The sequence below is a fragment of the Lacerta agilis genome, chromosome 10, assembly GCF_009819535.1.
Source record: "Lacerta agilis isolate rLacAgi1 chromosome 10, rLacAgi1.pri, whole genome shotgun sequence".
NCBI lineage: Eukaryota > Metazoa > Chordata > Lepidosauria > Squamata > Lacertidae > Lacerta > Lacerta agilis.
This window is the reverse complement of record NC_046321.1, coordinates 937517-950671: the sequence shown is the minus strand read 5'-3', so window position 1 is coordinate 950671 and position 13155 is coordinate 937517. Positions and strand designations below refer to the sequence as shown.

At 47.6% G+C, this 13155-nt stretch overlaps 1 protein-coding gene across 3 annotated transcripts in view; it reads left to right on the top strand.

Moving 5' to 3' along the window:
* The window catches only part of IMPDH1 (inosine monophosphate dehydrogenase 1), a 58053-nt gene that overhangs the window by 39696 nt on the left and 5202 nt on the right, over positions 1 to 13155 (top strand). For 2 of the 3 annotated variants that reach the window (XM_033162159.1, XM_033162161.1), the window contains exons 7-14: positions 1586 to 1673; positions 2027 to 2226; positions 3143 to 3233; positions 4981 to 5085; positions 6940 to 7083; positions 7936 to 8080; positions 9353 to 9496; positions 12555 to 12638. In XM_033162159.1, coding sequence (XP_033018050.1) covers positions 1586 to 1673; positions 2027 to 2226; positions 3143 to 3233; positions 4981 to 5085; positions 6940 to 7083; positions 7936 to 8080; positions 9353 to 9496; positions 12555 to 12638 — 1001 coding nt within the window. The remainder of the gene's footprint in view (positions 1 to 1585; positions 1674 to 2026; positions 2227 to 3142; positions 3234 to 4980; positions 5086 to 6939; positions 7084 to 7935; positions 8081 to 9352; positions 9497 to 12554; positions 12639 to 13155) is intronic. The other variant, XM_033162160.1, reaches the window with a different exon arrangement.

Below are 13155 nucleotides of genomic sequence, written 5' to 3'. Positions count from 1 at the left end.
CTTCTCGCAGGGAGGGAACCGCCAGAAGGCCCTTGGAGCTGGACCTCAGTGTCTGGGCAGAACGATGGTTGGTGGAGACGCTCCTTTGGGTATACTGGGCAATTTCGGGCTTTAAAGATCAGCACCAACAATTTGAATTGTGCTTGGAAACGTATTGGGAGCCAATGTAGGTCTTTTGGGGCCGGTGTTATATGGTCTCAGCGGCCGCTCCCTGTCACCAGTCTACCTGCCGCATTCTGGATTAATTGTAGTCTGTTGGGAAATGCATAGGAAAGTTCCTCAAACTATACCTGGAATGGAGGCATGGCACATAGTCAAACTGTGGAACTCCCTCCCACTTGAGGCCGTGGGGGCCACCAGCCGAGATGCCTTGAGAGGAAGGTCAGGCATGATCACGGAGGAGAGGACGGTCTTCTCCCTCCGCTGTCGGACAGAACAGGCCTCTGAACGCCCCTTGCTGGGACCCCCAGGCGGGGAGATCGCTGCTTGTGCCACTGTGGAGAACTACGGCCATCTGCTTTGCAGGGGGTTGGACTAGATGACCTTTGGGGGACCCTCCCAACTCCGTGATCCCATGAGTCTCTGATCCAGCGAGGCTCTTCCGGCGTTCTTTAAGAGGCCCAACAGCATCCCTCCCACCAAACCCCAACCTATAACGTCTTTGAAGACCACTCCTTAAAAATAGCATTTGTCCTCGGATCCTAGAACGGTAGAGTTGGAAGGAACCCCGAGACCAAACATTCCAAAAGGACTGGAACAAATTCATATTATATTTGAAAGACAGATGTAAGCAATTAACATCATTAGCAGGCTTATCTGAAGATCTGCAAGGTGAAATTGCTGCCTGTTCAGGTTGAGTAATTCAATATTTTAGGTAATGATGCGACAAGGATAGAAAACCAAGCAGAATGTAAAGATGTGCAGTTTAATTATTATTATTAATTTTTATTAACAAATCTGATGACAAAACACAATAAATATAACGTAGCATGGCACAAAATAACAGAATGACACAACACAACCTAGACTGACAACCTAACATAACATAACACTTATTCACATAATTTAATTTTGTAAACCATCAGACGGGAGGGAGAAAAGTCGATAGGCTCGGTCGAGCCAAAGAGATAAAACAGGAGGGTACGATGCTACGCAATGTGACTATATGTAAAACCAATGAAAATCACTTATTAAAAAAAGAAAAAGGGCAGGGACCCTGGGGGACATCTAGTCCAACCCCCTGCAATGCCAGTTATTCTTTGCTAAGTGATTCTTATTTGCACACACACACCCCTTTTGGACCGATACTCCTGCCAACCCCAGCTGGCACAGAGAGCACCAGGCTGATGGCTGCGACCCCCAGGCCCCAGCGGCAAGAAGGCGCATGTGGGGGGGGGACACCCCCACATTCCCATGCGGCCGGCAGCTTCCTGGGTCGGGCTAGGGGTTCCTGGCAGTGCAGGACCCCTGAGGGCTGCGGGAGATCTAGAGGCCCGGTCCCAGTTTTCCTGGGATGGCCAAATCGGCTCTCTCTCTCTCTGTGTGTGTTTGGGGCCAGTTCACCCCTTTCCTGCCCCCCACGCAGGTCATGACGAAGCGCAACGACCTGGTGGTGGCCCCTGCCGGTGTCACGCTGAAAGAAGCCAACGAGATCCTTCAGAGGAGCAAAAAAGGTACCGAGGGGGGGTAACCCTTTCCCCCTATGGACCCCTAAGACTGGCTTTGCTCTGCCCTCCTCAGTCGGAGCCGGTAATCTAAGCTGATTCCGCTGCAGGAATTAGAGCAGAACCTCCACGCCCTGGGGCAGTCTACCTTTGGGTACCAGACGATGAGGAGCCAGAGAGTCAGGCCCCGCTTGTGGTTCTCCCCGCTCCCCCTGGTTGGCCGCGGCAAGAGCAGCGTGCTGGGCGGGTCATAGGCCCCCTTGGGCCCGATCCAGCCGCCAAGCCACTCTTCCTGTGCCTGAAACAGCCCATGCCAGGCTCTCAGCCGCTCTGCCCCCCCCCCTCTCCCTTCCTTCGCGCAGGGAAGCTGCCCATCGTGAACGACGTGGACGAGCTGGTGGCCATCATCGCCCGCACGGACCTGAAGAAGAACCGCGACTACCCTCTGGCCTCCAAGGACTCGCGGAAGCAGCTGCTGTGCGGGGCGGCCATCGGCACCCGGGAAGACGACAAGTACCGGCTGGACCTGCTCATGCAGGCGGGCGTCGACGTGGTCGTGCTGGTGGGTGCCCGGGGGGCCGGAGGGCTGTGGCTCGGGGGGCAAGGGTGGTCCTCTGTGCTCCCCCTCCGCCAGCACCCCAGTGTTGCACCCTGAGAGTAAGCGAGTCCAGTGGCGCCTTGGTTCTCAAACGCCTTGGCACTCAAACAACTCAAAACCCAAACACTGCAAAGCCAGAAGTAAGTGTTCCGGTTTGCAAACTTTATTCGGAAGCCAAACGTGATCCGTTTTTAGTGTGACGCTGAGGTCTGTCTGTTTTGGCTTTTAGTTTTTGCGACTGTGTGGAACCCAGTTCAGCAACTGACGGACTGACCGTGTGCGTAGCTGTCAACTTTCCCCTTTTTTCTTAAAGGGAAATTCCCTTATTCCGAATAGGATTCCTCGCAAGAAATGGGAAAAGTTGACAGGTGTGATGGTGTGACTGCAATACATGGTTTATTGCTTTCGTTTTATGGATCTCATTGGTAAAATTCACGTCAAATGGCTGTTTTAGGGGTTGTTTTGAAAAGTCTGGAACGGATTAATCCATTTTGCATTGCTTTCTATGGGAAAGAGCGCCTTGCTTTTGGAACGCTTTGCTTTTGGAACGGATTCAGTTTGAGAACCAAGGGACCACTGCACCTGCCTTTGCAAATTGGTGGCAGCCTGTGAAATGTTAATTATATGCACCGCCCAGGAGGTTGAGGGGGTGGGCCTGGTTCTGTCCCCTCCCTCTTCAACCCCCCCCCCCACACACACAATCCTGCAAGGTAGGCTGGGCGGAGTGGGGCCCAGTGGGGATTCGAGCCCTCGTCGAATCCTAGAGCGGTAGAGTTGGGAGGGACCCCCAAGGACCATCTAGCCCACCCCACCCCCTGCAGTGCAGGAATATTAACAGGCTCCTCTGTTCTCTCCCCCCCCCCCACTGCCAAAAAAAAAGGACTCATCTCAGGGAAACTCCGTCTATCAAATCGGCATGATCCACTACATCAAACACAAATACCCGGATCTCCAGGTCATTGGGGGAAATGGTGAGCATCTGCATGGCCTTGGCAGGGGGGGCATGATCCCCCCCCAAGAACATTGTTCTTTCCCCCCCGTCTTGGGGTGGTTGGGTGGGGAGCTTCAGCTGAGATAATGAAGACCGTTTTGTTTTGCTCATTGATAAAATTTCCGGAGGGGCAGGGAAAATAAAGGCAGAAATCAGTATGGTTAAGCTGCGACCCTGTTTACCCGTGAGTAAGCCCCAGGGACTTCAGTGGGATTTGCTTCTGAAAATAAGGATAATTATTTTATTTTATTTCCATTTTTTATGGTTATACATTCAGATACATTTCCCCCCCCCCATCCTTTACCATACCTTCCAAGTTATACAATATATAAGTATTTTTAATTACATATATTTGCCTTATACCTACCCCTGTGACTTCCCTCCGCCTTAGCTCGGCTTCTTTAGTTTTACATTGCTTTTAAATGGTGTTATAAATATTGTTTGCCTGTCCCCCCCCCCCTTAACCATCTTTCCATGTTTTATCCTTAACTTTACGAATGTCAGTCAATACATAGCGATACTGTGCTTTCAGAACAACGTTCCGTCATATATTCTTCCACACATTCCCATTCTTTCTTCAGTTTCTGGTTCGATTGGAATCTGATAGTCGCCAGAATACTAATAGCAGAAAATGGGAAAGGGGACAATGTATCCGTCTGTCCCCCCATAGTAGAGCGGCAAAACAAGCCTTGTGAATTTATAGAGTCGGCCATAAGTTTATTATTAAGTTTATTATTAGAAAACATCTGAAGGCAGCCCTGTTTAGGGAAGTTTTTAATGTATGACATTTTAATGTACCGTATTTTTCGCTCCATAGGGCGCACCAGACCATAGGGTGCACCTCGTTTTTAGAGGAGGAAACAAGAAAAAAAAAAACATTTTTCTGGTTTTCCTCTTCTAAAAGCCCTGTATTTTTGAGCATCAGCTAAAGGTTTTGCAGCTTTTTTGCAAAGGGAAAAGCCCTGGTTTTTTTTGTTTTTTTTTTGAGGATCAGCTAAAAGTTTTGCAGCTTTTTTTGCACAGGGGGAAAAGCAAAGCTGCTTTTGCAACGGGGGAAAAGCAAAGAGGAAAAGCTCCATTTTTATGGGGTTCAGCTCACATTTCTGCAGCTTCTAAAGGAAAGGGAGCCTTTTCTACAGTTTCCAGCCAGATAATCTAATCAGCGAGTCCCATGTCGCTGGGGAAACAAACAACCTCCCTCTGCAGCACATTCAACAAAGGAGGGCGGGGCTGAAAGGGAGCCGGGACTCTTATCTCTCTCCCGATCTCTTGCTCATCAGCTGCTGAGCGGGGTCCTTTCAACACCCCCTTTTCTCTTTCTAAAATAAAAAGCATGATCCTCTTTTGGCCCCTGGGCAATTTGGCTGCAGGGACCACCATTCGCTCCATAAGACACACGGATATTTCCCCTTACTTTTTAGGAGGAAAAAAGTGTTTCTTATGGAGCGAAAAATACGGTATTTTAATCTTTGTTCGAAGCCGCCCAGAGAGGCTGGGGAAACACAGCCAGATGGGCAGGGTGCAAAATTATTATTATTATTATTATTATTATTATTATTATTATTATTATTATTATTATTTCTACGCCCCAGCCGCTTCTGAGTAGACAGGACAGGGACCCTCAGGGGCCATCTAGTCCAACCCTCTCCCCAGAGTGAGCCCCCTGTGCGCCCCCCCCCCTTGGCCGGCCAGGTGTTTCACAGGTGCCCTTGCTTTCTCCCCTATTGGATGCACAGTGGTGACAGCGGCGCAGGCCAAGAACCTCATCGACGCCGGGGTGGACGCCCTCCGGGTCGGCATGGGCTGCGGCTCCATCTGCATCACACAGGAAGGTGAGCGGGTGAGCCGGGAGCGGGTTCGAACGTTACCGGGAGAGGGAGGAAAGCTCCCAAATGCTGCACCCATTTATATAGGACTATTTAGTTAAATCTGCACCCATTTAGGACTATTTAGTTAAATCTGATAAACTGAATATCTGAGCAGAATTAGGTAAAAGATCGGCTTTAGTATGTTAATGTTAGATAAGATTGCATAGAAGAAATTTTTTGTGAAAGATTTAATTGTTAAAGAATATTTTAAGATATTGTGTTTAAGTTATGATTTATATTGGGTTAACTATATTTAAGAGTACTAAGAAATAAGGTGAATGTTAAGGGGAAAAGATATAAAGCTACCTAAAACGTATATATGATTTTGAAGGCAGTGGAGGGAACAGGGGAAGTCCCCTAGTAGAGAAGCTAGAAAATAGAAAAATACAAAGATAGGTGTTTATTAAGGTTTGTATGTTCTCTTTTTTATTTTTGTTGATATTGTTATTATTTTTACTGTGTTTATGTGTTTATATATTGTGTTTTTATGGTGTTTATGTTTATGTTGTGTTTCTTCTTTGTTTTATTGGAAAATAATAAAAAACCTTTAAAATATATATATATACACACACACACACACACACACACACACATATACATATATACATATACATATGTATATGTATTAGATATATCATATATGTTCAGAAATACAGTAGGGGTCGGATAGTTATGCCAGCTTTTCAGTAGCCTTGGAAGTAGAAAGAAGGGTAGGATACGTCATTTTTGGTTTATTTTATTTAAACTATTATTGATTTATTTGTAGTATTTTTCAGGTGTATAGAATTGGATACTGGTTAGGGGTAATAACAAAACCAAGTAAATACAGTAATTGTAATTGTTTTCTATTTTTATTTGCGTTTGGAACGTTTATTGTACAATTATGGCAAACATCGTATATCTGATAAATAAATGACAATTTCAATGCATATATATATATATGTATTGAATTTTACAATTTTATCATCATCACAATCATTGCTTCAATAAAACAAAATAGGATATAGATTCCCCAACCCCCTTCTCCCCCCCCCCATGTATTCCTTTTCTGGTTTTTTGGCATATTAACTCTCCATGCTTACTGGTTATTTCTTATTCTTTAATTTTTTAAAATACTAATAATAATAAGTATTCCCATCTCTTTTTAACATGGTTTTTGTGCTTCTGCATTTGTTCTGTTAATTCCAAGTGTTTAATCAGACCCTGCAAGTGAGTCCATTCCTTGACGCTGATTCTGTAGGCAGGACATAACACTAATAACGAACGGTCCCCAGCCTTTCTTAAATTCTCTGTTGTCTTTGTCTCGAAGCCTTTCCATTCATTTTGCCCTTTCAGCCTATTATTCCAGCCTATTGTTCTTCTTTAGTTGGTATTTCAGCACCCCTCCACCTTTGCGCTAGCAAGATCCTGGCCGCAGTTGCAGCATACATGAACGGTTTTCTCTTTGGCTGCGCCCTTTCTTCATAGCTCCAGAACCTATTTCCATTCCCAGGGGTAAGGCAATAAAAAGGGGCCGCCTCTGAGCATATGCAGAGGGCAGTTCCTTCAAGGCCAAGTAATCGCAGGCGCCCCCCCACCCAATCCTCCTGGGATTAGGAGAGTCTCAGATGTTTCCCTTCCTGCTTCTCCCTTCAAGATCCCTGCCGCATAACCTGAGCTTGCTTTTTTCCTTCTCCCTCCCCGCCCCATTCCCTTTTGTGTCGTGTCTTGGAAACAACTAAATCGTCATTATTTAAACCAGCTCAGAATTTCGGGGTTCTCCGGGAGGCTGGCCCCCTGGCAGTGACCGCCCCTCTTCCTTTTCTCTCTCCTGGCCAGTGATGGCGTGCGGCCGGCCCCAGGGCACAGCAGTCTATAAAGTAGCAGAGTACGCCCGCAGGTTCGGCGTGCCGGTCATTGCCGACGGCGGGATCCAAACCGTGGGCCACGTGGTCAAGGCGCTTTCTTTGGGAGCCTCGACAGGTGAGCTGGGAATCCTGTCGCCATCTTCATTAAAAACATTAATAATAATAATAATAATAATAATAATAATAATAATAATAAAATGCATGCTGGTGGCCTCTTGCTCCTCTGGCTGAGCAGGGAAGCAGTTGGCGCTTTGCTCTGTGTGTCGGTCACTGGTGCTTGTTGATTTTTTTATTTTTAAAAATTCATCATAGAAAACTTAATGTAAATGGAAAAAAGAGGCAAAAACAGCTACAAAAGAGAAAGGGAAAGAGAAGAGAAAAAAGTTATTTAAGACATTCCGTCTATGACAACATTCACCTTCTCTGCTTGTCTGTTAATTGATGTTTCTTTCACGTCCAGGTGTCTCAAAAGCATTCATTTCCTTTTCTCATGGAAAGTCCAAGAGGGGTTCCCAAATTAGGTTTATTCTTGATAAATGCCGGGCATGTCTCCTTGGCCTCCAGCAAGTCCTACCCCCAGGCCTCCATACTGGGAATTCGTAAATTCTCCCGTCTCTCCACTGCGTATCACCATCGTATTCCGCAATCCTTTCCTCGTTCTATATCCTTTAATCCAGTGCCATTCCCTGTTGTATTCCCATCTCCTCTCCTTCCCTGGAGGTTTTTGAGCGGAGATTGGACGGCCATCTGTCGCGGCTGCATTAGCTGAGAATTTCAGGGGGTCAGACTGGATGACCCTCGGGGGTCCCTTCCAGCTCTAGGACCCCCGAGCTGTCCAGTCCTCTTTCCGAGCCATCCAGGTTGGTTCAGCGGGGAGCCCCCCCCCCGCCCCATCTCCGCCCCGCGCTTGGGTTTCTCCCCTGTGCCCTGGCCCTGAGCCCCCTTTCTCCCTCCCCCCCCCCCTCAGTGATGATGGGCTCCTTGCTGGCTGCCACCACCGAAGCCCCCGGCGAATACTTCTTTTCGGACGGGGTCCGGCTGAAGAAGTACCGGGGGATGGGCTCCCTCGACGCCATGGAGAAGAACAGCAACAGCCAGAAGCGCTACTTCAGGTACGGTGCAGGGGGGGGCAGCTGGGACAAGGGGCAGGCTTTCAGGGGGGACGCTCCTTCCTTGGCTTTGCGCAGGCCGGGCGCAGGTGCATTCAAAGGGGCTTCCACTAAAATATTAACATCGGAATGTGGAAAATACGAGGAGAACCACAAACAAAGCAGGACGAAGATATTGGAGATAAAATTCAGAGGTCCAGACTATGGGAAGCCCAGGAAAATTAATAATTGATAATTCGGATTGTAATTTGGTGGGTTTTTTTTAAATTTAGTTTATTGTTTTTAATTGGATTCTGATTCTGATTTGATTGATTTGCTAATTGGCTGTCTTTATTGGAAAATTAATAAAAGTGATTTAGAAAAACAACAAAGGGGCATTTATTCTCTGTAATGTTACCATATTTATATCCATATAATTCCTTCCAGTAGCACCTTAGAGACCAACTAAGTTTGTTCTTGGTATGAGCTTTCGTGTGCATGCACACTTCTTCAGATACAGTTCTATAGTTAGCTTAGATCTTACAACAATTTTATTATGTGCATTGTAATCATTATTCCAATCTAAGAACATCCAATGTAAGACAAGCTTTTGATTTCCTTGTACAGGTGAAACTCGAAAAGTTAGAATATCGTGGAAAGGTTCCTTTCTTACAGTAATTCAACTTTAAATGTGAAACTAATATATGAGATAGACTCATGACATGCAAAGCGAGATACGTCAAGCCTTTATTTGTTATAATTGGGATGATTATGTCGTGCAGCTGGTGAGAAACCCCAAAGTTGAAATTGTTAATTTGGGGTTTTCGTCAGCTGTACGCCATAATCATCACAATTATAACAAATAAAGGATTGACATATCTCGCTTTGCATGTCATGAGTCTATCTCATATATTAAACTTCAGTAGCTAATGAAAACAATTGCTTACATCAATGGACTTTTCCATGATATTCTAATTTTTTGAAACAAAATAGAAAATTATTTCCAGTAGCACCTTAGAGTCCAACGAGTTTAGTCTTGGTATGAGCTTTCATGTGCATGCACACTTCTTCAGATTTTTTGAGTTTCACCTGTATGCGTGGAAATTGTTTTTTTTTTGGGGGGGGGGGATAAAATAAAAATAAAAATTGAGTTTGGTACGTTAGCAGGTTTTCAGATTAGCTACCAGAAGGTTTGATGGATGGGAGGAGAAATGTGGTTTGGCTCCGGCCAGGGCTGCCCTGGGGCTCCGGAGACGGGGAAGGTGACCCACCCAGCGTCTCCTCCTGCCTTTTCAGCGAGGGAGACAAGGTCAAGGTGGCGCAAGGCGTCTCCGGATCCATCCAGGACAAGGGCTCCATCCAGAAGTTCGTGCCCTACCTGATCGCTGGCATCCAGCACGGCTGCCAAGACATTGGCGCCAAGAGCCTCTCCATCCTGCGGTGAGTCCCTCGGGTGCCCTCTCTCTCCTCGCGGGGGGGTGGGGGCGTGCGGGGCCGGGGCCAGATTCAGGTTCGATGCGGCCCTCAGCTCCTGAAGGTCCCTTTCTATGTCCAGCTGTCCTTTGTCAACCACAAATGGTCCCTGTGTTGGGTATATGCTGTATGGTCGTGGATGGACCTAACAGGAATCTCAAGCCGTTTGCACATCACAAAATAGGTATTTTATCAAAGTAATTGTTGAACTGAAATACAATTAAGAAGAAGTACCGGTATATTAATCGTAGTTACAGGTTGGTAGCCGTGTTGGTCTGCTGTAGTGGAAACAAAATAAAAAAATTCCTTCCAGTAGCACCTTAGAGACCAGCTAAGTTTGTTATAGGAATAATTTATTATTGGCCAAGTATATTTTCTAACATACTTTGAATTTGTTTCGGCTGCATTGCAATGTAAACATGCAGACACTGTTCCTCTCACAATACAAAGAAGAAAAGAAACCCATAATTCACCTCCCCTTCAGCTACACAACTACGAATTTAACAATTTTATTGGTATGAGCTTTCGTGTGCATGCACACACCTTCAGATTAATATTAATATTAATCGTGAAATACAATTAAGTATATTAATTGTGAAATAATTATGAAGCTCCAACTTAAAATGATTTTTTATTCATAACGAACTCAACAATGCAAACACATTGCACATTCCTTTAGAAACACAGTTTACAAAGACTCATAATCTAGAAACTTGCTATAAGGTGAAATAATAATGGCAAACCAGGGATATTTGAGGGAGCAGGCTAGCAGGCGGGGCCCATGACTTACATCATAGGAGCCTACACAACACAAAACACTGTTGCTGCATGTAGGTTTTATTTTATTGGTTTTTTATCTTCTATTTTGGAAATGTACATCCATGTTTTTTTCCTTTAATTATTTGGGGGGGCCCCAAGAGAGTGGGGGCCCTAAGCTACAGGTGAAACTCGGAAAATTAGAATATCGTGGGAAGGTTCATTTCTTCCAGTAATCCAACTTAAAAGGTGAAACTAATAGATGAGATAGACTCATGACATGCAAAACGAGATACGTCAAGCCTTTATTTGTTATAATTGTGATGATTACGGCATGCAGCTGATGAGAACCCCAAATTAACAATTTCAACTTGGGGGTTCTCATCAGCTGTATGCCATAATTATCATAATTATAACAAATAAAGGCTTGACGTATCTCGCTTTGCATGTCATAAGTCTGTCTCATATATTAAACTCCAGTAGCAATATGAAAACAATTGCTTACATCAATGGACTTTTCCAGGATATTCTAATTTTTCGAGTTTCACCTGTATTGCATGTCTAGCTTATACGTAAATCCGGCACTGTGCGGGACACAGACTTGTGGGAGGGGGCCCTGGCGCCGAGGCCTCTCCCCGCAGCCCCCTGCGTTGCAGTTGCCGCTCCTCCAGAAGTGAGGGGATGCGCTGGCGGCCATTGGTCGCCTTCGCACCCCATAAATTAGTCCAAATCTTCTTTTAAAGCCACCCAGGCTGGTGTCCGTCGCTGCCTCCTGCATCAGGGAGTTCCACACTTTAGCTCTGCCCCCTTACTCTGGAGGAAGGTTGACCAGGAGGGTGAATGCTGGATCCCCAAGCCCCTCGCCGTGGGGGTAGCTGCTCAAGCGCCGCAGGGAGAGCGCCTTCTGCCTGTTGGCAGGCTTCCCTGGAGATCTCGCAATCTCTCAACTTCTGGGCAGCGTTATTTCCCTTTCTGCGCAGAAGGTGGGCAGAGGGAGCAGCGGGTGGAACTAAGCGGAAGCTTTTTCTCAGCTGCTAACGCCAACCCAGGTGTCGCCCGCGGGACTTGGAGGAAACTACGTAAAATAGACGTGGCCTGGGGCTGCAAAGGGGTCGTTTCTGAGGGAATGGCGAGCCTGGAGGTGTTCCGTTGGAGAGGCAGCTTACAAGCAGACTCTGCGTTTTTCTCCCTTTTGAAATCGCACCCGAGTCCTTGTTATTTCGGTTTGGTTATTTATAGATGGTTACCCTTCCTTCCTTCCTTCCTTCCTTCCTTCCTTCCTTCCTTCCTTCCTTTCTTCCTTCAAACCGGATTTCCAAGAGAAGAAGAATCCCACAAAATATCCCTTAAGCCAATTCTGCCAAAAAAAGAACCACCTTCCTGGAGACTTTAGTTGAGATTCCCGCATTGCAGGGGGGTCCAGCTAGATGACCCTTGGGTCCCTTTCGACTCTGCGATTCTGTTAAGAGAGGGGCATTGGTGAGCCCCCCGGGTGCTGGAGATTTTGCTGGATCGGGCCCATCTCATCCAGCATACTGTTCCCGCAGCGGCTGACCGGATGCCCCAAATGGGAAACCTGCAAGCAGGATTCGAACACAAAGCCTCTGAGGCCCGGTTGAGGGCGCATTGGGAGAAGGGTCAGAACGCGAGAGGGGTCTTCAGGAGTCTCCAGGGCTGGCAGCCGGTCTGTCGCAGGTGGACCAGGCTCTCTCTTTTTTAGTTTCCCAAATTGTTTTGGGGCCACAGTTCCCAGCATCCTTGACCACTGGTCCTAGAGATGATGGGAGTTGTAGTCCAGCGACCGCTGGAGATCTGAGTTTCGGGTACCCTGGCTTGAAGGAAAAGAGGCGAGCATGACAGCTGCTTCTAAAACGATGGGAGCCCTTCTGCGGAACTCCCTGCCACAGGAGGCAGCCATGGCTTCAAAAGGAGGAAAAGGTGATCGATGGCTTTTAGCCACGCTGGTTCTGCCCTGCCTCTGGTTAAAGACGGGGTGGTATATAGCTGTCGGGGTTTGACCGGGTGGGTCCAGGTAGTGACTGCGGCTTCCTGTTGGTGGGGGAAGTGCTGCCCAATGGTTAGAGCTGTTGGACAGTAGAAGAGGGACTGAGTTGGAGCATTACGGGGGGGTGTGCACGGCAGCCTCTTCTTCACTGGGGCTGGCCGGGGACACCGTAGTCACATCCTGAGCGGGGGTGGGGTGGACTAGATGCCCCCCGGAGACCCCCCTTCCGCCTCAGACGCTTAGCCGCCGGCATCTCCTTTGCAGGTCCATGATGTACTCCGGTGAATTGAAGTTTGAGAAGCGGACGATGTCGGCCCAGATCGAGGGGGGCGTCCACGGCCTGCACTCGTGAGTAGCCCCACCCACCCTCCCACCCCGCTTCCGCCGCCCTGAAAATCCATTGCCATCTGCCCCCCACCCACCCCTTTCTGCTTTCCCCAGTGCTGGCCTTGCCTCCGTTCCTGCTCTCAAACTTCCTTCCTGCCTGAGCACAGACCCGCCCCCCCCCAGGACCCTAGACTCTCCTGTCCCCCCCCCCCACACCTTCCACAGGCTGGTCTAGGGAGAGAAGGGGGCCACCCCACTGCCTGCCCCTGGCTTCTTGGAGGGCGGCCTTGCAGAGAGAGGCCGGCTGCTCCCCCAGCTTCTCAGAAGGGTGGGTGTTCTTTTTTGGGGGGGGTCATTTCCTCCCTCCAACCCAGGGGTCAGCAACCTTATTCATCCGTGGGCCGGTCCACCATCCCTCAAACCATGTGGGGGTCCGGACTATATTTTGACAAAAAAAAATGAACGAGTTCCAATGCCCCACAAAGAACACAGAGATGCACTTTAAATAAAAGGGCACATTCTACTCCTGTAAAAACAC